Source organism: Rhamphochromis longiceps, linkage group LG18 (genome assembly GCF_057381845.1).
Source record: "Rhamphochromis longiceps isolate RC_006_pf linkage group LG18, R_longiceps_female_GT1.1, whole genome shotgun sequence".
Classification (NCBI taxonomy): Eukaryota; Metazoa; Chordata; class Actinopteri; order Cichliformes; family Cichlidae; genus Rhamphochromis; species Rhamphochromis longiceps.
The window spans coordinates 607,494-631,232 of NC_140574.1; the positions used below are offsets into that span (position 1 = coordinate 607,494).

The following is a 23,739-nucleotide window of genomic DNA, read 5'->3' on the forward strand; positions in this document are numbered from 1 at the left end:
TTAATTTTTGGGGGAAGTAATCAGTAATTAGTTACTGATTACTTTTTTCAAGTAACTTGACCAACACTGGATACAGCCTGTGTGTGAGAAGCTTGGGGGCAGACAGACTCTGGAGGTTCAGCCTACGACTCCCAGAGTGCATTTCTCTTCATGTCTGTGCTTCATGGCTGGTGCCATAGCAGCAGAATTATAGAGGGCTTCCTCTGGGCCATTCAGACTGTTTAGGGAGAATTAGCTGAGTGTGAGGATTATGGGTAGTGTAGTGTTTATGACAGCCGGAGGAAGGACTTCCTGTAGGACCTCCGAGTCCTATCTGAAAGGTTTTTTTTACCTTCAGGTGTAAAGAGGCGTCATTGAAGGGAGGGGCTAAACACTGACAGCCCTGTCACATGACTGAGTTTAAAGCACAGGCTCTGCTACAGCTGGCATATAGTTTACGCTTTAAAAGCAGACAGCCCAATTGTAATATGATTACATTTCATGCTCACATGTGATGGCAGACTGAGATCCAGTCATCAAATGATGTCAGACTGCATTTTAAAGCACCTGAGTATCACCTTAATCAGCCTCAGCAGGTCAACTTGGATCCACAAACCAGGTCCGAGTTCACCTGGACGGAGGGGCGGGTCCAAGGTGAATCCGGATCACAGATTCAGGCTGATCCAGCTCATCTCACAGCGGCTTAAGTTTTCCCAACACTGTTCCCGCACATGACTCATCTTCCTTCGCCATGGCAAATCCAGCTCTCACCACTTATGACTAATCGATGCAGAAGGGGAGGAGTCAGAGGAAGAGGGTGGGGAGGACTTTATTTATAGACCAAACCCAGCGAGGGGGTGGGGCTTCAACCAATGAATAATCAGAGAGCAGTTTGGTCACATGACTCTTGCAAAGACAACACCATCATGGGAAAAAAATCTTTATTCTGTTAATTTGTACAAATAAAGTTTCTGTTGTTCATAAAGTTCACTAGCAGCAGCTCTCAGCTCTGCTCGCTGGTGATTGGCTGTTAGGTGGAGGTTGAGGCAGGAGGCACTCATCATCTGCCCTTCTTCGTCTTGGCCACCTTCTCCTTCCTCTTCTTCACGTGCTTGGGTACTTTGGTTCGACGTTTCTCTCGCTGAGCCTCCTTCACCATCTTCTTCCTCTCCTGAAAGGAAACATGGCGAGACGTGACGTCAGGAACGACGCGCACAACACTTTGACCTCTGACCTGCTGCAGCAGCCATCTTCTTATTAATAACATGACAGTTCCCAGTGCTCAGAAAGACGGTTTGAACCACGTTTTCTGAGCAGTAACCTGCTCCTGCTGCTTCCTGTATGTAGCTCTGTATGTGCGTTTGTTATTTACTCCTCCAGCTACGCCTGTAATCGGCCTTGTGTTTGTACATGTGCCACAAAGCGTTGGCTGCTCCACACGCAGGAGGCAAACACTGAAGAGGAGAAGAAGACTCACACTTCTCAGAAACACCCTTTGATTGTATTTACGTGCCATTTAAGCTCCGCCTCTTTGCTCTTCACCGTGTGTAGACAGACTCATTAAATGATGACATCACTGCTGCTGCCGTGTCATCAGTGTGTTTGTGGGCTTGTCACACGCCACTCATAGACACGCTTCTACTGCAGGTCTATTTTTAGTCATGTTTCCATGACGATCACAGAGCGCTACGAGTTCAAACGAAGCCCTGAAGCAAAAACTGATCATCATCTGCCATTGATCAGTGCTGGACCCGTAAACACGCTCAGCCTCTCTCTGACAAACGGAGGCGCCGCAGACCTTCAGGCTGTCAGCAGTTTAACCTTGCTGGCAGTGGGCGGAGCAACCCCTCCTAGCCTGCTGGTACGTTCAGCTCCGGTATCGTTTGTAAAATCCCAGGTGACATCAGAAAACTGGCCTCTGACCTTGAATTCACAGTCACTTCAAACTCGTTAGACATTTTTGGTGGACATCGTCTCAATCTCGAGTTGTCGCTTTCACAATCTTGGGTGTGCAAACCTCCGCCCACCCAGCAGGGTGTCGACACACCCCACAGTCAGCTGCACCTGACGGCGAAACACTCGCCCCAGCTGTCTTAGCTAATTCTAACCTTCCTTCTGTCGAACAGAAGAGCCAGCTGCACAAACAGATAAACCCCGAACACCGCTGCTGCTGCTTCACCTTTCTGTCCATCTGAGCATCCTCACTTTGCTGCTCCTCCTCCTCTTCTTCCTCCTCTTCTTCCTCCTCTTCCTGTGAGGAGGAGCAGTCGTCCTCCAGGAGAGCGGGAACCTGAGGAGACACCAGACAGGTGAGATCACCTGAGCTGTTGAGGCCCTTTCAGGATCTGATCAGCTCTCCTCGCTGTGGAGCTGTTTAACTGCCTAGAGGGGTTTTAAGATGGCAGCCACAGAGCAAGACCTTCCTCCTAAAATACTCCACGCCCACGCTACGCTAAGGGCCGCCTGACGTGTGACGTACCGTCTGAACTCCAGAGAGGTCCTTCTTCAGCCCTGTCAGCGTCTGATACAGGATCTGAGAGACACAAAATACCTTCATCATCATCGGCATCATCATCACCATCATCAGCATCATCGAGTTCGTGGTCTTACATTGTCATTCTGTCCACTGATGGCCGACTCTTCCTCCTGCGTCCTCACCAGGTCGACGTCACGCTCGTAATGACTCACCTCAGTCAGAGTACGGGGGATGTAGGCCTTTTTAAACACCTGAGGGGTCAGAGGTCAGAAGTGAGACTGGCTCAGAAAGGGCAAACTCATCAGTGTAAGCAGCTGTGAGGCATCACCTCCTCGTCCACACCATCCTGACTCGATCGCTCCTCCGACGTCCTCTCAGCTGCAATCACCATCGCCTGAACAATCAGAGAGAAGTGCGATAAGTGTCAATCAAACAAGTTCTGCACATTCTTGCAAAAACATGACCCGTGCAGCTGTTAGCACCTTGTCCAGGTACTGGTCAATGTTCTGGCTGGTGATGGACGGGTCAGTGATGAAGTCAAAGAGCTCCCTGACTGTCATCACAGCCACGCCGTGCTTCACAAAGAACTCTGGGAAAGAAGACAGCGCAGTCAGAGGCCAGAGCACGACATCTTCAGAAGAACCTGCTCTTCACTTTCACCTGTTATTCTGAAAGAACCCCTCTCACCATTGATGTTGCTGCAGTCCTTCCGCAGGAACTCCAGGGCGTGAGGATGATCGTGCTCCACCGACTGCGACACATCGATGATGTAAGCGTCTCCGTTGTGATACCTGCAGACAGCCGAAATACATCAAACACACCGAAGGGTCCACAGGAAGTTTACTTTGAAAGAGTCAACTCACAGCATGTTGAACTCGCTGAGGTCGGCGTGGACGAGTCGAGCCTCCTGAAACATCTTCCTCATGTTCTGTATGACCTGCAGGTAGAGCTCCCGAGCCTTCGACTCCGAAAGTGAGGCGTTCTTCAGCAGAGGGGCTGGACTGTCCCATGAATGAAAGAGACAGCGATGAATAAAGGAGAACACAACTCCAGGAAGAGATAAAACTTCTGAGGTGGCCAGCGTATGACCCTGATTTTTTACCTGCTTCCCACGATAGTAGATTTGAACCATGGGTGTGGCATGGAATCACTGCTGGGTGTTTGGTTATTGTAGAATCTAAAATTATGGCTTTTGATACCCTATGCAAGACTTACGACCTCGAGAAACAAGACTTTTTTTGATACTTGCAACTCCGTGACTATATTGGCAAAAGACTGAAGAGCTGTGTCCGTGGAGACTTCTCGATTGTTAATATTTTCATTGATGCTTATGACTCTGGGAGTAACAGAGCCTTGATAAGTAAATTGTACAAATGTATGACTAAGCTCAAAGGGCACTCAACGATTTACATAAAGCAGAAATGGGAAAAAGAAATGGACATTGTGATTACAGAAGATGGGTGGGCACGGATCTGGGAGACACAGTTTACCACGACTAACTCCAACATGTGGCGGGACTTCTGCTGGAAGAACATTATACGCTATTTCATAACGCCTAAACAGAAGTCTAAATTCAGTGCTACACCTGCGTTTTGCTGGAGGAATTGTGGGGAAGTCGTGGCTGATTACGGTCATATATTCTGGTCCTGCCCACTCATACGACCCTTCTGGACGGAAGTTATAAAGATAATTACAGAGGTGTTGGGATTCCACGTGTCTTGTACATTTACCTCATTGTATCTGGGATATTTTACAGACGATTTAGTTGCAGATGATGTTTATCTTCTGAAAGTTCTCTTGGCTTCTGCGAAGAAGGCCACAACAAAACGCTGGCTCTGTAGAGATCCTCCCACTGTAACACTTTTTACCTGTATAGTGGAAGACGTCAAATTGATGGAATGTATGACTTTCACTCTGCGACTGCAGGGAGATTTGGGAAGGAGACGGTGGAGAAAATGGCTGGACTTTACAGCTTGTGGCAGCACCCTTTGATGCATAGAATTAGTAATGCAGACTTGCTGACGTATGTATGTGTGGATGTGCAGATGTATGTACGGGCGTATGTTATCTTCCCATGACCTCATACTGTTTCTGTTTTTTCTTTTTCTATTTTATCTTGTTGCATAAAAATGTTCCTAAATAAATAAAAAGTGTCAAAAAAACCTGTAAAATCACCTTAAAGTCAGCGTAAGACTCTGCTGATGTGATCGATTATTAATCGGACCGATACTTACACGTTGTCTTTTCCAATGAACCCCATCAGCAGAACGTGGCTTCTGAGGAGGAGAGGTTCTGGGCTCGGGATTCCCGCCGTCTGCAGCCTGAAACACACACACGAGTTCTACTGGGTTCTAGCAATCCGAACAAGTTCTGACAACGGGACAGGTTCCATGTTTTTAACAGGTTATGCAATCAGAGCGGGTCCATGTTATCAGTAAGAGCATCTCTAACGCTTGACACAGGCTTTACTGGGTTCTACCAGTCAGAACCAGTTCTGTTTGGTTCTGGGTGTGGTTACAAAGGTTCTGACCTGATGAGGTTCCTCATCTCCTTCTCTGCCCATGTTCTCACCATCTTCCGGGGGTTTCCTTTACAGTACCCATGACGGAACCTGCAGAATAGAATAGAATAGAATAGAATAGAATAGAATAGAATAGAATAGCCTTTATTGTCATTGTACAGAGTACAACGAAATTGGAGTGCCACTCCCTTGGTGCAAGTTTCAATAATAAATATAAATGTAAAATATAAAAAGTACAAAAAAAACAATCGTAAGTACTCAAACAATAGTAAGTACAATATATACAGGATAGCAGCATTAATATGATGACAGTATGAATAGCAGCATAATATAATGACAGTGACGGTATGGAATAGGTTCAGTTGTTTTTGTGCTTATTTACTACGGTGATAGCTCTGGGAAAGAAGCTATCCCTGAATCTGTTTGTCCTGGTTTTATGTGACCTGTACCGTCGGCCTGACGGTAATAGTTCAAACAGTTGGTTGCTGGGGTGAGAGTGGTCCTTGATGATATTGCCAGCTCTGCTGAGGTACCGAGAGTTTGCAGTGACCTCCAGGCTGGGCAGAGAGCAGCCAGTGATCTTCTGGGCTGTGTTGATGACCCTCTGCAGTACTTTCCTGTCTGCAGCTGAGCACCCTGCATACCATGTTGTTGTGCCGTACGTTAGGATGCTCTCTATGGTGGCTCTGTAAAATGTCACCAGCAGCCTCTCCTCCAGGTTGTTCCTCCTGAGCACTCTCAGAAAGTGAAGATGCTGCTGGGCCTTTTTAACCACCGCTGTAGTATTTGCAGTCCAGGAGAGGTCATCAGATATCTGCACGCCCAGAAACCTCATGGAGTGTACCCTCTCCACACAGCTCCCGTGAATGTAAAGTGGGGCCGGGTCTGCTCTGCCCTTCCTGAAGTCCAAGATAAGTTCTTTAGTTTTCGTGGTGTTCAGTTGGAGGTTGTTAACTGAACACCACTCAGTCAGTCTGTTGACCTCATCTCTGTAGTCCGACTCATCCCCCCTTGAGATGAGTCCAACCACTGTGGTGTCATCCGCGAACTTTATGATGGTGTTTGAGAGATGGGTAGGGGAGCAGTCGGATGTGTAGAGCGTAAACAGGAGGGGACTCAAAACACATCCTTGTGGAGACCCGGTGCTGAGTGTGATGGTGCTGGACCGGTGGGGGCCGAGTCTGACAGACTGTGGTCTATTTGTCAGGAAGTCCTTGATCCAGAGGCAGATGGGGGTGGAGAGTCCCAGGTGAGACAGTTTCTGGACCAGGATCTCCGGGATGATATGATTGAATGCTGAGCTGAAGTCCAGAAAGAGCATTCTCACATAGCTTCCTCGGTGCTCCAGGTGACTCAGCGCAGTGTGGAGCGCTATGGTGATGGCGTCCTCGGTGGAACGATTTGTCCTGTAGGCAAATTGGTGGGGGTCCAGAGAGGGAGGCAGACCGGCCCTGATGTGCTGACAGACCAGTCTCTCAAAGCACTTCATCACTACAGGCGTAAGTGCAACAGGCCTGTAGTCATTTGGGCTGGCCACAGCTGTCTTCTTGGCGATGGGGATGATGGTGGAGGTTTTGAGGCAGGGCGGGACGGTGTTTGATGACAAGGAAAGGTTGAAGATTTTAGCGAAGACTCCGGTCAGTTCGTCAGCACATGCTCTGAGAACCTTTCCATGTATTCCATCAGGACCTGCCAGTTTGTCCAACAGGACAAACTGTTCCTGAAGGAGTCTCCTGCTGTACCTGGAGGCAACAGGAAGTGCTCGTGGTGTACCTGAGCGCTCTTCTTCTGTGGTGCCGGACTCACCTGAACTCCCCGCTGACGTACTTATCGCGGTCTTTGAACAGCAGGATGGACGTCTTGTAGATCTTGATGGCTCTGCTGTCCCCGGCTGCTGTGCTGGCGTGATAAACGTTTGCCTGAGAGGGACGAGTATTGATCAGCGCACGTGTAACTGTTCAGCGCATTGATCGAGCGATTAGTGAATGGTCTGACCTCCTTCCCGGTGCTGATGCAGCCGTTGATCTCGGAGATAATTCCTCGACTCAGCATCTTAAAGAGAATCATTCGAGTTCGAGGGTCTAACACCTGAAGAAGAAGAAAGCATCAGCTGCTTATTGATCTTCACCTTATTGATTATCTTTCACCTCCTGGCATTTCTTTCCTAAAGAACTCAGTAAAAGTGGTAGCATCGCATCACAACAACAGTCGCCTCGAGGTGCTCTAGATTGTAGGCCAGAGCCGCTACAGGAACTCACCTGTTCCACTGTGGCTCGATCTGATTTGTCCCTCACTCTGTACCTGTGGAGAGAAGCCAATCAGGATGTGAGTCACAGCAGGAACACCACGGCTGATGGCAGCATCATCAGCTGCTCTCACACTCACGTGTCGGCTTCTCTCTGTTTCTGCATCGTCGTCACTTTATTGATCACTGAGTCTGCGTAGTTCAGTTTGTCTGCCGGAAAACAAAGACGATCAGTCGATTCAATCGATTCCTGATCATAACTACAAAGCCTACACCGACGTTGGACCAGAGACGCAGACTCGATGATGCTTCACTGGCTCCAGACCTCCACAGCGGCTTATAGCAGGCCGTTGGGTGCAGGTGATCAATCAATACAATCAATACTGACAATCAGCTGTGAGCAGACAGGTCGCTCTGAAAGGCGGATGAAATGCCACATCGATGTCGTTTAAGAGCTTCACGAAACTAAAAAGCTGTGTGTGAGTATGTTCCTGTCTAGCTATCTTTGTGAGGACCAAAATCTGCATTTTGTGTGTGTGTTTCTTACCCAGGTTGATCTTGTGTTCATATTTCCTCAGAGCTTTGTCAGATGGCGTTGATGACGGCAGCTTCTTATTGGACGGATTCTGTCTGTTGGACTGCAGTCGGAGACTCTGTGCACAAAAATAACTCAGGTTATAACGTCTCACACACACACACACACAGAGAGACTGAGGAGGAGCTTCTTCCCGCAGGCGATACGGTCTCTCAATCACACCACCACACAGTACTGACCCACACATACAGTTCTTACACACACACTGGACTTTCTGGACATTGTTTCACTTCATTACTTAAATCACGCTGCTGTTATTGTGTATATATTTATTTATATTTCTTCATACATTCTTATATAGTTCTATATTGTGTATTTTGTTGTACAGTTATTTTATTTTCAACTTTAATTTATATATTTTATCTTATTCTCCCAGTTAAATTTACCCTTCATTCTAATTTGTGTTGTACAGTTATTTCATTTTTAACCTTAATTTATATTTTATTCCTTCCTAGTTAAATTTACCCTTTTTAATTTTTCATATTTATTTCCTATCTTATTCATAGCCTTTTCCTTTTTTGTTTTCTTTAGGTCACGAGCAGTTGTCCAAGCATTTCACTACATATCGTACTGTGTATGACTGTGTACGTGACAAATAAAAAAATTTGAATTTGAATTTGAATTTGAGATACAAGAACAAGATGGCGCCGAGTATGGCAGCCTCGTCGCGAGCTCCCCCAAGCAACGGCTTTCTTCTGTGTTTAATTTTACTTTTCCTTTATTTTTTCACGAGCAGCACTTGTCTCCTTGTGTACGACCGACAAACCTTACTGGACATAAAAGACGGTCTTTCTTATAACTTTCCGGAGTTCAAGTTTTGCAACACGGACGCTCCGTTTGCAGACCCCCCATTCATCTCACCTGAGACGCCTTTGTTCTCTGGCCCTGGAGGCCGCAAACGCCGACGCAGAGGGAGAAGATCTGGCGTTCTGGTTCGACTGAGACGGCGCACTAACAGACCACCGTTACCCAGTTTATTACTGGCTAATGTGCAGTCTCTGGAGAACAAGCTGTGCGAGCTTCGGGCACGGATCTCATTCCAGCGAGAGATGCGGGACTGCTGCGTGATCTGCCTCACAGAAACCTGGCTATCGGACAAAGTACCGGACTCCGCAATACAACTGCCGGGGTTCTCTGTGCACCGCGCGGACAGGTCACAGGATCTTACTGGGAAAAGCAGAGGCGGTGGTGTGTGTTTCATGATCAACAACAGCTGGTGTGATTATGCGAACGTGCACCCGGTCAAATCCTTCTGCTCACCGGACCTGGAGTACCTGATGATTAAGTGCCGGCCATTCTGGCTACCGAGGGAATTTACAGCAGTGATTATTACGGCTGTTTACATTCCCCCACAAGCCGACACTGACCGTGCACTCAGGGAACTGTACAGCGCGATCAGCAGCGAGGAAACCGCACACCCAGAGGCAGCGTTTATCACAGCCGGAGACTTTAATAAGGGAAACCTGAAGAAAGTCTCACCAAAACTCCATCAACACATCCATTTCAACACTCGTGGAGACCGGCTACTTGACCACTGCTACACCTCTTTCCGGGATGCGTACAAAGCCCTCCCCCGCGCCCCATTCGGCCAATCAGATCACCGCTCCATCCTGCTCCTGCCCGCCTACAGGCAGAAGCTGAAACAGGAAGCTCCAACCCGGAGGGCGGTGCACTGTTGGACGGACCAATCGGAGTCTGCGCTGCGGGACTGTTTTGATCACGCGGACTGGGAAATGTTTCACGTGGCCGCCAGAGACATTGATGAATACACAGACTCAGTCTGTGGATTTATCAGGAAATGTGTGGAAGATGTCGTCCCAGCCAGAACAGTTAAATCCTTCCCAAATCAAAAACCCTGGATTAACGGAGATGTTCGCGCGGCACGGAACACCGCCTTTGCCTCCGTGAACACATCGGACTACAAACACGCACATTACCAACTCCGGAAGACGATCAAAGCAGCCAAACGTGAGTACAGGGACAGGGTGGAGCAACAGTTTGACAACCCTCGGAGTATGTGGCAGGGACTAAACACGATCACAGACTTTAGAGGGAAAACCAGCACACCGCAGACCACGGCCTCTCTGTGTGAGGATTTAACGTATTCTACACTAGATTCGACGCAGCGAACACCATGAGACCGGACAGTGTGCGCACCGCGGATGACGTCAGTGCGCACACTGTGTCTGAGGAGGATGTGCGGAAGTGCTTCAGGAAGGTGAACGCACGCAAAGCTACTGGTCCGGACGGGATTCCCGGCCGCGTCCTCAAGTCATGCGCGGCTCAGCTGGCTGGAGTGTTCACGCACATCTTCAACCTTTCCCTCTCTCTGTCTGTAGTCCCAGCCTGCTTCAAAATGGCCACCATCGTCCCTGTACCCAAATCCTCCACCATCTCCTCATTGAACGACTGGCGACCTGTAGCCCTGACCCCCATCGTAAGCAAATGCTTCGAGAAGCTGGTCAGGGACTTCATCTGCTCTGCACTACCCGACTCACTGGACCCTCTACAGTTCGCATACCGCCACAACAGGTCCACTGATGATGCCATAGCCCTGACACTACACACTGCCCTGTCACACCTGGAGAAGAGAGACACGTATGTGAGGATGCTGTTTGTAGATTACAGCTCAGCATTCAATACCATCGTTCCCTCGAAGCTGGACAGGAAACTGCAGGATCTAGGACTGAGCAGCTCCCTCTGCAGCTGGATCCTTAGCTTCCTGTCTGACAGACGCCAGGTGGTCAGACTGGGCAGCATCACCTCATCCCCCAAATTCAAATTCAAATTTTATTTGTCACGTACACAGTCATACACAGTACGATATGTAGTGAAATGCTTGGACAACTGCTCGTGACCTAAAGAAAACAAAAAAGGAAAAGGCTATGAATAAGATAGGAAATAAATATGAAAAATTAAAAAGGGTAAATTTAACTAGGAAGGAATAAAATATAAATTAAGGTTAAAAATGAAATAACTGTACAACACAAATTAGAATGAAGGGTAAATTTAACTGGGAAGAATAAGATAAAATATATAAATTAAAGTTGAAAATAAAATAACTGTACAACAAAATACACAATACACAATATAGAACTATATAAGAATGTATGAAGAAATCTAAATATAAATAAATATATACACAATAACAGCAGCTGTACAAGTATTAACTGGAAATGAAGAATATAATGTCCAGTGTTGTGCAAAACCAAAGTCCAGAAAGTCCAGTGTGTGTAAGAACTGTATGTGTGGGTCAGTACTGTGTGGTGGTGTGATTGAGAGACCGTATCGCCTGCGGGAAGAAGCTCCTCCTCAGTCTCTCTGTGTTGGTCTTCAGGGAGCGGAATCGCTTTCCTGACCTCAGCAGAGAGAACAGTCTGTTGTTGGGATGGCTGAGGTCCTTCACGATCTTCCTGGCCTTGGTCCAGCACCGCCTGCTGTAGATTGAGTGCAGGTCAGGGAGCTCGGAGCGGATGGTGCGCTCAGCTGACCGCACAACCCTCTGTAGAGCTCGTCTGTCCTGCATGGTGCTGTTCCCGAACCAGGTTAAGATATTTCCCACCAGGATGCTCTCTATGGTGCACGAGTAAAAGTTCCTGAGCACCTTGGAGGGCAGTTGGAAGTCTCTCAAGCGTCTGAGGTGGTAGAGACGCTGTCGGGCCTTTTTCACCACGGTGTTGATGTGACAGGACCATGACAGGTCCTGCGTGATGTGAACTCCGAGGTATTTGAAGCTGTCCACTCTCTCCACTGGGCACTCGTTGATGACGGGGGTCTGGTAGTTCCTCTCCTGCTTAGTGCTGAAGTCCACTATCAGCTCCTTTGTCTTACTGACGTTTAGAAGGAGGTTGTTCCTCTGGCACCAGTTCTCCAGATTCCTAATCTCCTTCAGGTAGGCCGTCTCGTTGTTATCAGAGATCAGGCCCACCACGACGGTGTCGTCAGCAAACTTGATGATGGTGGTGGAGCTGGTAGTGGCCACACAGTCATATGTGTACAAAGAGTACAGCAGGGGGCTCAGAACACACCCCTGGGGGGCTCCAGTGCTGAGAGTGGTGGAGGCTGAGACATGTCCGCCCATCCTTACTGCCTGTGGTCTGCCAGTTAGGAAGTTGGAGATCCACTGACACATAGATGAGCTGAGTCCCAGATGCTCCAGCTTGGTGGTGAGTGTGGAGGAAATTATGGTGTTAAATGCAGAGCTGTAGTCTATGAAGAGCATTTTAACATAATTCCCCCTTCTAGTGTCCAAGTGAGTGAGTGATGTGTGGAGGAGATGAACACTGGTGCTCCACAGGGGTGTGTACTGAGCCCTCTCCTGTACTCACTCTACACCTACGACTGCACAGCCACTAACAGCTCCAACATCATTGTGAAGTTTGCGGACGACACTACAGTGGTGGGTCTTATCACCAACGGTGATGAGACGGCTTACAGGAAGGAGGTCAGCGCCCTGACCCACTGGTGTCAAGACAACCATCTCACCCTCAACGTCGCAAAGACAAAGGAGTTGATAGTGGACTTCCGGAGGTGCAGAGAAGTACACACCCCCATCACCATCAATGGCGCTGCTGTGGAGAGAGTGAGCAGCTTCCGGTTCCTTGGTGTACATCTGGCTGAGGATCTTACGTGGTCAGTACACACAAACAAAACAGTGAAGAAGGCGCAGCAGCGCCTCTTCTTTCTCAGGAGACTGAAAAGATTCGGCATGAGCCCCCGCATCCTCAGGACCTTCTATCACTGTGCCATTGAGAGCATCCTCACTGGATGCATCACCACCTGGTACGGCAACAGCACCGCCTACAACTGCAAAGCTCTCCAGCGAGTAGTGCGGTGCTCTGAACGGATAATTGGAGGTGAGCTTCCCTCCCTCCAAGACATCTACAGGAAGCGCTGCCTGAGGAAAGCGGGGAGGATCATCAAGGACTCCAGTCACCCCAGCCATAAACTGTTCAGACTGCTTCCATCAGGAAGGAGGTTCTGCAGCATCCGGTCCCGTACCAGCAGACTGAGAGACAGCAGACTACCACCAAATATGAATTCTGCCAACATTAGTCTCCTGCTAAAACCAGGCAAAGACCCTTTATTTCCCTCAAGCTATCGTCCAATTTCTCTTTTAAATGTAGACCTTAAAATAATCTGCAAAGCTCTCTCAAAGAGATTAGAGAAAATGACCCCCCTCTTAATTCATCCTGACCAAACTGGTTTCATAAAAGGTCGGCACTCCTCAACAAACACTCGTAGATTACTTAATTTAATAGACTACTCATACGATAAAAACATCGAAGCCATAATATTATCTCTAGATGCAGAAAAAGCATTTGACAGAGTTAATTGGAAATTTTTATTCGCAACTTTACACAAATTTGGTTTTGGAAACTCTTTCATAAACTGGATAAGAATATTATACAATTCCCCAACGGCTCATATCAGAACAAATGACCAGACATCCTCCAGCTTCTGTCTCCTGAGGGGCACCAGACAGGGATGCCCACTCTCCCCCTCACTTTTTGCAATTTTTATCGAACCTCTAGCAGCAGCATTTAGACAGGCTACAACAATTAAGGGCATAAAATGTAAGAACATAGAACATAAAATCAGTCTCTATGCGGATGATGTGTTGCTTTTTCTGCAAAACACACAAACCAACCTCTCTGAGGTAATTACTTTAATAAACTGGTTTTCAAGAGTTTCAGATTATTCAATTAACTGGCCAAAATCTACAGTTCTCCCCATTAACTGCTCCTTCCATAATTCTTCCTCTGCCCCACTGCAATCCGGAAATATTAAATATTTAGGTATTAATATCTCTCCTAAGCTTTCAGACTTAACTAAACTAAACCACATCCCACTTCTAAAGAAAGTAGAAGGCGATCTGACTAGATGGAAATCTTTACCCATATCACTCATGGGAAGGGTCGCCACTATAAAAATGATGATCTTGCCAAAAATAAATTACTTATTTTTGATGATCCCTAACAAACCATCACAAGATTGGTTCAGATCTCTGGATTCATATATTTCCAAATTCCTTTGGAAAGATAAACCCCCGCGTATTAGCTTAAAAACGCTACAAAGAACCAAGGATAGAGGAGGATTAGATCTGCCTAATTTTCACCAATACTTCTTAGCCAACAGGCTTCAGTTCATCTCAGAATGGTTAAAACATACCTTCTTAGTTGAGCCCTGGCTAGATGTTGAACAGGCACTATGCAAGGATCTAGAGATTTCAGACCTACCATTTATTAGCTCAAACATCAAAAGACATGAATGCTTTAAAAGTATCAACATCAGCTTTTCTCTAACAGCATGGTGGGAGTTTCTAAAAATAACGGAGTCTTCATTAATCCCATGCAAACGTACACCTATCTGGAATAACCCTGACATATTACAAAACAATAATATGATTAATTTCCCAGAATGGAGTTGTAAAGGAATTAAATACTTAGAACATATATTAGAGGGAACAGAATTTATTCCATTTGACAGACTAGTTGAACAATATGGGATCAACAAGACAAGGTTTTTAGAATATCAACAAATTAAATCCATAGTAAAAAAGAAATTTAACCTCAGTCAAGTTGAATTACAAACACCACTAAGTGCGGCACATTTTCTTACTCTTAAATCCCCCAAATTATTATCTAAAATATACAGAACACTTTCTAAATTAGATGAATCAATATCCCTTCCTACTGCAAAGTGGGAAGCAGATTTATCAGTCAACCTAGACCAAAACTTCTGGTCTCAGATTTGCTTAAAAACTTTTAAATTAATTAAAAATCCCAGTCTGCAATTAATACAATACAAAATACTTCATAGAGTGCACTATACAGGTCATCGGATGTTCAAGATGGGCTTTACATCTTCCAACAACTGCTCACACTGTCAAGGCAATACACCAGACAATTACATCCACGCTCTTTGGTTCTGTCCACCAGTGCAAAAGTTTTGGCGCGAGATATGTGAAGACTTATCAAAATGTCTGAAATGTAACATTCCAACCTCCCCCTTAGTGTGTTTGTTGGGCAGCTTAGATAATGTCACTTCAGAAAAGAATATAGCCCATATGATCTTCACTGCCCTATGCATAGCCAAGAAAACAGTCCTCATGAACTGGAAAAATAAAAATAATCTTAATTCTAACCAATATAGAAATTATCTATTAGATTACATTAGTCTTGACACAGCCTCTGCCACCACATTAGATCAATTGCTCTGGGCCCCTTTTATCAGCTCCATCACCTAGTGGGGGTGGGGGGTCATAGTTTGGTCCCGCCTTCACTGTTGTGATTGGTGAGGGGGTAGGGACAGGCTTAGGGCGTCGGGGGGTTCCCCGGAGGCATCTTCCTTGGGGGGCTCAACCCGGGGTAGCGGTCACATCCGGTTGAGGGCTCTGTTGGCTCTCAGGTGACTGTTTCCTCACGGCTGCGTGCAGCGGGGCTAGGGGAGGGTCTGTGCTGACGGACGTGGGTTACTGACCTGGCAACCTGGCTGCCCCTGGGTGGGTCCGGGATGGGCGTGAGGTTTTGGGGGCGCTCCGTCTCTGGGCTGGGGCCCGGGCTGGGCCTCGGGGGCTCGGGTCCTGGTTGGTGTGTTGCCGGGGTTGTGGGCGGGTGGGTGCATGGGGGCCCGGCCCTGGAGCAGGGTGCCGCCGGTGCATCGAGCCGCCTGGGGGGCTCTTCAACTGGTGGGGGGGATGGTCACATCTTGCAGGAGCTTTCTTCTCTTAGGAACTCTCTGCAGGAGGGGGAGATACAGGAGAGGTGGAGGAAGATCTCAGCCTGGGCGTTTACCGTCTTATGTAGTCTGGAAGATGTGTGGTTGGTGGGGTGGGTGCAGTTTTCTCTGTGGTGGGGTTGGGTGGACTGTCCAGGGCTCTGTGGAGCCGGGGGGCGCTACTGCACTGGGCCCCGGTCTGATGGGCCTGGGCCCCCCTTCCCTGGCGGGTCGCGGAGGGTGGGAGTGCCTACTGGGGTCAGCGGGGGAGCTGGCCCCAGGGAGGGGTTACCTGCCCCTCCCTTCCTTCCCTCCCCATCTCCAGCTGCCTCCCTCTTCCCGCTCCTCCACAACCACCCACACATGCAGGGCCTTGGAGTGGGGGTATGTCACCAGGGTGCAGAGGAGGCTACCCCCCCCGTCCCCTTCTGGCTGCCTCTGCCTCAATTTTATCCCACAACTTAGACATTCACATTATTCACACTCTCATCACACATACATATAGGATCTTGGGGGTGGGCACAATCACGGAGTCCAAATCACCATCAGGGTGTATACCTCACCCCTGATGTCGTTGCCCACCTCTCAATTTTAAATACACTTAGTCATTGAGGGTTAGCAGGAGGGACTATGCGCTTACCTGCTGCTCCTTGGCAGGTAGCTCCATGCCCTCCTGGGTTTTAATTGCACCTTAGAACACATATGCATCAACACTACAATGAGCGGGTGGAGGGAGGTTTGGAGTCTTCTCCCACCCCCATTCTCTGCGGCCTGCTGGAGCGGGAGGGCTAGTAGGAGGAGTTGGCCGTCCGACTGCGGTCTGGGGTGTGGCGCCTCCCTGCTGCTGCGGAGTCGGGGTGGTCTGCCTCTCCCCACCGCAGGGAAAAGGGTAACACCACCTGGGTCTGGGTGCAATTCCCCCCTCCAGGGGCAAGGGTACCTAGACCCGGTTTGTAGAGTACGCTTGGGGAGTGTGATTGTGTGTACAGCGTCTCTTTATGTCTGTCTCCACGTTGGTTGAGTGTGGAGTAAGTGCATATGAGAGCATGAGGGTGGGAATGGATGTTTGTGTCTGTGTGTGCCTGTATGTCTGTGTCTATATGTCAGGTTGGGTATCAGACGCCACCTCTCTGGGGACACCTCAGGCCCTCCAAGGTTTGGAGGCCTATCTCCACCCACCACCACTTCCCCTGCCGGTGGCGGACTCCCTCAGGTGTCGGTGTGTTGGTGGTTCTTTGTGTCTGGGGGTGGGCGTCCGGGTGCACACCGGCTCACTCCTTGGCGGCCGCTTGTCGGGGCCTGGGGCCTGGGGCTCGCTCGGGCCCCTTTGGAGGTGGGGTGCCCCCGGCCTCTCGGCCTAGGGCTCGGTCACTCAGGCGCAGCTGGGGGCCGGCGGAGCTCACGGGCGCGTCACTGCAACTCCCCCTGACTTCTGCTCCGCGGCTGCTGAGTGAGCCCTCATCTGGGACTCTCCTCAGCTCTTACTGGGACAGTGGCGCGGCTGCCCCTCTGTTGGTCTTCCATGGTCTCTTGTGTTCTGGGGGCCTCTGGATGTCTGGAGTTTTGATCTCCTCCATACCCGCTTCACACCCTGGAGGACGGGGCTGTGGCCCCCCCACACTCCCTAGCAGATCATTACATGGAGAAACCTTTGGAATGCAAGCATGCTGATCCACACAGGTATGCACACATGGGTATTCACAGACGCGGACTAAAGCTTTCTTGGCTGCTGCCTCAAAGCACACTGTGCGCTGTCTATCTTGCGTGCTGCACAATATCGTTTATTACTTAGTAAATACTGATATCTATGACTAGCTAGTTTATTGTGATGGTGCTTTGTTTTCTCTATTATTATGTTGCTCTTTGTTGTTTGCTGTCTCCTCTGTTTGTTTTTGTTTGTTTGTTTTTTCTCCATACAGGTGACCCAGGAGTTTTTTTTTTTCTTTCTCTCTCTTCCCCCCCCTTCTCACCGTCTCTTCTCCCCTTTGGTTTTCTTTCTTTCTCTCCCCCTCTCTCTCTCATTCATTCCCCCTGTCCTATTTATTAAAAAAAAAAAAAAAAAAAAAAAAAAAAAAAAAAAATGACAAAGGATGAACTGAAGCTCTGCCATCACGTAATGTCGCATACTGCTGTTTCTGATGTCATTTAAAAAAAAAAAAAAAAAAAAAAGAGAGACAGCTTCTTCCACCAGGCCATCAGACTGCTGAACACTTCATAGACACCTCAGCTTCACTACTGGAACTTTAACATTATGCACTCCATACTGTACAGTAACGCCACTGTTTTGCACATGTCTCACTCTGTATATTTTATATATTTTATTTATTGTTGACTCTATTTAATTTGTAAAATATATGTACACACACATGTAGAAAAATATTTAGTATACACATCCAGAAATGCATATACTATTATATATTGTACATATATTTATTAGTTTCAGATGTAGCCATTCTTGTATTTTGCTTGTTTACATTATTGTATTTTGCACACAAGAATTTCACTCACATGTACTGTACCAATGTACCTGCACATGTGATGTGACAATAAAAGTGATTTGATTTGATTTCACACACACACACACACACACACACACACACACACACACACACACACACACACACACACACACACACACACTCTTTGGCATCGAGCTAGCACTACAGAAGAGGAGCAACGCTGTCAGCTCATTTCTATTAGCTGACACTTATCAGCTCAACAAACATGCAGTTTGTCTCACAGTGTGTTGCAGCTAAAGGTCCAGCTGCTGTATTTGACAGGGAGAGAAAAGACAGAAAGCTACTTCACTCAGAGATGGAGACAGATTAGAAAGAAGGACAGGAGAGGAAGAAGGACGCTCATTTAAAGCTCACATGGAAGTCCTCGTGGTTTTAAATCTGTCACATTGTGTTTGTTCATAAACCTGCTACTAATCAAACTGAGGCAGACTGTCATTTAAAGGCTGCATGAGAATCCTCTGCAGGATGAACAGGTGAGTTCGCTGCACTGATGGGTTTACAGTAGAGTGTGTGACTGCTGCACAGTGGCTGTGGGTTCATGCTCACAGTTAGCTTATACCAAGGTATGGAGGGCCAGGAGTACCAAAAATAATTAAATAGCCCATTAAATAATTAAATGTTTAAGTAATGAATTAAAATGGAAAGAACCCCGACTCAACAATATGAATTTTACATTTGCTCAAATCTGGATGAATCCAGGTGTGTACATCCACAGAGAGCAGCAGGTCAGCTGATCACAGCCTGCACGCTAAGAAACTACTGGAGCTCTCAGTGGAAATGACTTTCAGTCTTTCCCCCACACTGAGACATGACAGCTGATTTAAAGGTTCCTCCACCTGCTGAATCCACATTAACCTCTGACTGTACACATATTCCTGTTTGGAGACAAAGTCCCCCTCTACAATGTAGGCAACAGGAAATAGAGACTTGTTTTTATTTCTATGCTTTTTATTCTGATTCAAGCTGTATAAACAAAGATAGACTAAAGTTTGTATTCCCATGAGAACCTTCACAGACATATTTGTATTCCCATCTATCTATCATTTTATAATTATGTTAATATAACGCAAGGTTCAGTTAGCTTTGCACAGAAACAGTCCTCCAAGGAACTACTCATCTCCTCAGTTAGCTCCTCTGTTAGCCCCTGTGTTAGTCCTGCTATTAGTCCCTGTTAGCTCCTCTGTTAGTCCCTCTGTTAGCCACTCTGTTAGTCCCTGTTAGCTCCTCTGTTAGTCACTCTGTTAGTCCCTGTTAGCTCCTCTGTTAGCCCCTCTGTTAGTCCTGCTATTAGTCCCTGTTAGCTCCTCTGTTAGTCCTTCTGTTAGCTCCTCTGTTAGTCCCTCTGTTAGCCACTCTGTTAGTCCCTGTTAGCTCCTCTGTTAGCCCCTCTGTTAGTCCTGCTATTAGTCCCTGTTAGCTCCTCTGTTAGTCCTTCTGTTAGCTCCTCTGTTAGTCCCTCTGTTAGCCCCTCTGTTAGTCCTTCTATTAGTCCCTGTTAGCTCCTCTGTTAGCCCCTCTGTTAGTCCTTCTATTAGTCCCTGTTAGCTCCTCTGTTAGTCCCTCTGTTAGCCACTCTGTTAGTCCCTGTTAGCTCCTCTGTTAGTCACTCTGTTAGTCCCTGTTAGCTCCTCTGTTAGCCCCTCTGTTAGTCCTGCTATTAGTCCCTGTTAGCTCCTCTGTTAGTCCTTCTGTTAGCTCCTCTGTTAGTCCCTCTGTTAGCCACTCTGTTAGTCCCTGTTAGCTCCTCTGTTAGCCCCTCTGTTAGTCCTGCTATTAGTCCCTGTTAGCTCCTCTGTTAGTCCTTCTGTTAGCTCCTCTGTTAGTCCCTCTGTTAGCCCCTCTGTTAGTCCTTCTATTAGTCCCTGTTAGCTCCTCTGTTAGCCCCTCTGTTAGTCCTTCTATTAGTCCCTGTTAGCTCCTCTGTTAGTCCTTCTATTAGTCCCTGTTAGCTCCTCTGTTAGTCCCTCTGTTAGCCACTCTATTAGTCCCTGTTAGCTCCTCTGTTAGTCCCTCTGTTAGTACTTCTATTAGTCCCTGTTAGCTCCTTTGTTAGTCCCTGTTAGCCCCTCTGTTAGTCCTTCTATTAGTCCCTGTTAGCTCCTCTGTTAGTCCCTCTGTTAGCCCCTCTGTTAGTCCTTCTATTAGTCCCTGTTAGCTCCTCTGTTAGTCCCTCTGTTAGTCCTTCTATTAGTCCCTGTTAGCTCCTCTGTTAGTCCCTCTGTTAGCCACTCTATTAGTCCCTGTTAGCTCCTCTGTTAGCCCCTCTGTTAGTACTTCTATTAGTCCCTGTTAGCTCCTTTGTTAGTCCCTCTGTTAGTACTTCTATTAGTCCCTGTTAGCTCCTCTGTTAGCCCCTCTGTTAGTCCTGCTATTAGTCCCTGTTAGCTCCTCTGTTAGTCCTTCTGTTAGCTCCTCTGTTAGTCCCTCTGTTAGCTCCTCTGTTAGTCCTTCTATTAGTCCCTGTTAGCTCCTCTGTTAGCCCCTCTGTTAGTCCTTCTATTAGTCCCTGTTAGCTCCTCTGTTAGTCCCTCTGTTAGCCACTCTGTTAGTCCCTGTTAGCTCCTCTGTTAGCCCCTCTGTTAGTCCTTCTATTAGTCCCTGTTAGCTCCTCTGTTAGTCCCTCTGTTAGCCACTCTATTAGTCCCTGTTAGCTCCTCTGTTAGTCCCTCTGTTAGTACTTCTATTAGTCCCTGTTAGCTCCTTTGTTAGTCCCTGTTAGCCCCTCTGTTAGTCCTTCTATTAGTCCCTGTTAGCTCCTCTGTTAGTCCCTCTGTTAGCCCCTCTGTTAGTCCTTCTATTAGTCCCTGTTAGCTCCTCTGTTAGTCCCTCTGTTAGTCCTTCTATTAGTCCCTGTTAGCTCCTCTGTTAGTCCCTCTGTTAGCCACTCTATTAGTCCCTGTTAGCTCCTCTGTTAGTCCCTCTGTTAGTCCTTCTATTAGTCCCTGTTAGCTCCTCTGTTAGCCCCTCTGTTAGTACTTCTATTAGTCCCTGTTAGCTCCTTTGTTAGTCCCTCTGTTAGTACTTCTATTAGTCCCTGTTAGCTCCTCTGTTAGCCCCTCTGTTAGTCCTGCTATTAGTCCCTGTTAGCTCCTCTGTTAGTCCTTCTGTTAGCTCCTCTGTTAGTCCCTCTGTTAGCTCCTCTGTTAGTCCTTCTATTAGTCCCTGTTAGCTCCTCTGTTAGCCCCTCTGTTAGTCCTTCTATTAGTCCCTGTTAGCTCCTCTGTTAGTCCCTCTGTTAGCCACTCTGTTAGTCCCTGTTAGCTCCTCTGTTAGTCACTCTGTTAGTCCCTGTTAGCTCCTCTGTTAGCCCCTCTGTTAGTCCTGCTATTAGTCCCTGTTAGCTCCTCTGTTAGTCCTTCTGTTAGCTCCTCTGTTAGTCCCTCTGTTAGCCACTCTGTTAGTCCCTGTTAGCTCCTCTGTTAGCCCCTCTGTTAGTCCTGCTATTAGTCCCTGTTAGCTCCTCTGTTAGTCCTTCTGTTAGCTCCTCTGTTAGTCCCTCTGTTAGCCCCTCTGTTAGTCCTTCTATTAGTCCCTGTTAGCTCCTCTGTTAGCCCCTCTGTTAGTCCTTCTATTAGTCCCTGTTAGCTCCTCTGTTAGTCCTTCTATTAGTCCCTGTTAGCTCCTCTGTTAGTCCCTCTGTTAGCCACTCTATTAGTCCCTGTTAGCTCCTCTGTTAGTCCCTCTGTTAGTACTTCTATTAGTCCCTGTTAGCTCCTTTGTTAGTCCCTGTTAGCCCCTCTGTTAGTCCTTCTATTAGTCCCTGTTAGCTCCTCTGTTAGTCCCTCTGTTAGCCCCTCTGTTAGTCCTTCTATTAGTCCCTGTTAGCTCCTCTGTTAGTCCCTCTGTTAGTCCTTCTATTAGTCCCTGTTAGCTCCTCTGTTAGTCCCTCTGTTAGCCACTCTATTAGTCCCTGTTAGCTCCTCTGTTAGCCCCTCTGTTAGTACTTCTATTAGTCCCTGTTAGCTCCTTTGTTAGTCCCTCTGTTAGTACTTCTATTAGTCCCTGTTAGCTCCTTTGTTAGTCCCTGTTAGCCCCTCTGTTAGTCCTTCTATTAGTCCCTGTTAGCTCCTGTGTTAGCTCCTCTGTTAGTCCCTGTTAGCTCCTCTGTTAGCTCCTCTGTTAGCTCCTCTGTTGCATAATCAGGCGTTCAACACATACATCATCAGCTGATCTCCTTTTACACCTGGAAGGCTATTGGTTCTTCCACCTCTACTCACTTCCTGTCTTACCTGAAAGCCACCCGCTGCCTGGTTATATCTTTTGGCCAGATCTGCTGCTGAGCTCCAGGCCCACTCATCCTCATCATCATCCTCATCCTCCTCCTCACTGAAATCCTGCTGCTCTGATGAAGGCAGTGCATCACTGATGCGAGTCAGCTCCACTGATTTGACGCTGCAGAACAAAAACAAACAAACAACAAAAACACAGTCAGAGCTGCTGAAATCTCTGCGAAAGTTACTCATACAGCAAACAAGATGTAATGATGAAAGAGGAGGCAGCCCTGGTGCCCCGATGGTCAGGAAGGCAGAGGCCCGAGCTGTGAACTGGTCCCCTCTGTGAAGCTATCAGAGCTCCTCTGTGGGTTAAAGTTGTGGTTCTGTTCTTGTGCCCTGAAGCCTGTCGATTGTATTTATGTAGTAAATATTAATGAATTTTACCTGCAAATATTGGCCTGAAACAAGAAGCCCTGATGGTGAGAGGCTGGTTTCTGTATGGGACTGAAACACCAACAGTACGGCCATGGAGACTTACACTGAGTGTGTGTGTGTGTGTGTGTGTGTGTGTGTGTAAGGTGCGTCAGTAACCGCGACAGAAAAGCTCACACATGAAAGCATCAGAGCATCAGCTGCTGAAACCCAGGCTACACCTGAGCTTACCTGGATAAGACTGAATCCTGCTATGGAGTGGTGACGCGTTACCATGGTGATTTAGCCAGGTACAGCCTCACTGTTTACAGCGCATTATCAAAACAAACAAACGAACTCACCTGTCCTCCTCCGCGTCATCAAACTGCCCAGGTACACACGCCGACTCCGCCATGACATCAAAGCCTCTTACACGTGCACAGGTGAGCGCTGAACCTTCTGGACCGACTGTGCTGCGCCGCTCCTCGTGTTTACGCCACTTCCGTGTTCGACCACGTGACTACGGAGAGCGGCGCGGCTCAGAGGATGACGTCACATCACCTCTACCGATCCCACTCTCAAACACACACACGCGGTAATCTAGCTTTCACCCAACAACAGGTGTTCTGGGAATCCTTTTTTTTTTTTTTCAATTATTAAACTTTATTAAGAAACAGTATACAGAACATGTATACAACCAGAACAAAATTAACATATGCCAGGGGGTGTAATACAAAGAATTACATACATTCAATAATTTGTAATTACTGAATGTTCGGCTTATCGGTCTGGAAGAGGGTCTGGAAAGTGGTGGCAGCATAAATGATTATGTGATGAAGATACTCGCGGATGGCCTAGGTCTACGAGGGGAGGAATATGAGCTGGGAGGAATATGAGCTGGAAAGATGCCACAGAAGTACGAGACCACGCCTGGGACCTGGTCAGTCACCTCGAATCGTGCTGGTGAGATTTCTCCGTTACACTGCACGACAAAAAGTTATCATGACCGCTAAACAGAAGAAAGGAATACTGTGGGAGAACTGTCGTTTGTCATTTTATG

General features: G+C 47.5%; 1 protein-coding gene across 1 annotated transcript; it reads right to left on the minus strand.

Annotated features, from left to right (window-relative positions):
• Positions 1 to 903: 903 nt before the first annotated feature.
• On the minus strand, positions 904 to 23,192 carry riok1 (RIO kinase 1 (yeast)). The gene is made up of 17 exons (XM_085388436.1): positions 23,042 to 23,192; positions 22,284 to 22,446; positions 7,769 to 7,874; positions 7,362 to 7,431; positions 7,235 to 7,277; positions 6,972 to 7,064; positions 6,783 to 6,895; positions 4,986 to 5,066; positions 4,690 to 4,776; positions 3,319 to 3,456; positions 3,143 to 3,246; positions 2,938 to 3,044; positions 2,784 to 2,849; positions 2,590 to 2,706; positions 2,459 to 2,512; positions 2,159 to 2,269; positions 904 to 1,150 (listed from the first exon to the last, which is right to left on the minus strand). Exons 1-17 carry the CDS (start codon positions 23,092 to 23,094, stop codon positions 1,040 to 1,042), a joined length of 1,617 nt encoding a protein of 538 aa, XP_085244562.1. The 5' UTR covers positions 23,095 to 23,192; the 3' UTR covers positions 904 to 1,039.
• Between the last annotated feature and the right edge of the window lie 547 nt (positions 23,193 to 23,739).

Coding starts and splice junctions, on each gene's coding strand:
- riok1 (XM_085388436.1), bottom strand. CDS start 23,094: ATGGCGGAGTCGGCGTGTGTACCTGGGCAGTTTGATGACGCGGAGGAG. Junction 22,447..23,041: donor GATGACGCGGAGGAGGACAG/GTGAGTTCGTTT, acceptor TTTGTTCTGCAG/CGTCAAATCAGTGGAGCTGA. Junction 2,707..2,783: donor AGGATGGTGTGGACGAGGAG/GTGATGCCTCAC, acceptor CTGACCCCTCAG/GTGTTTAAAAAGGCCTACAT.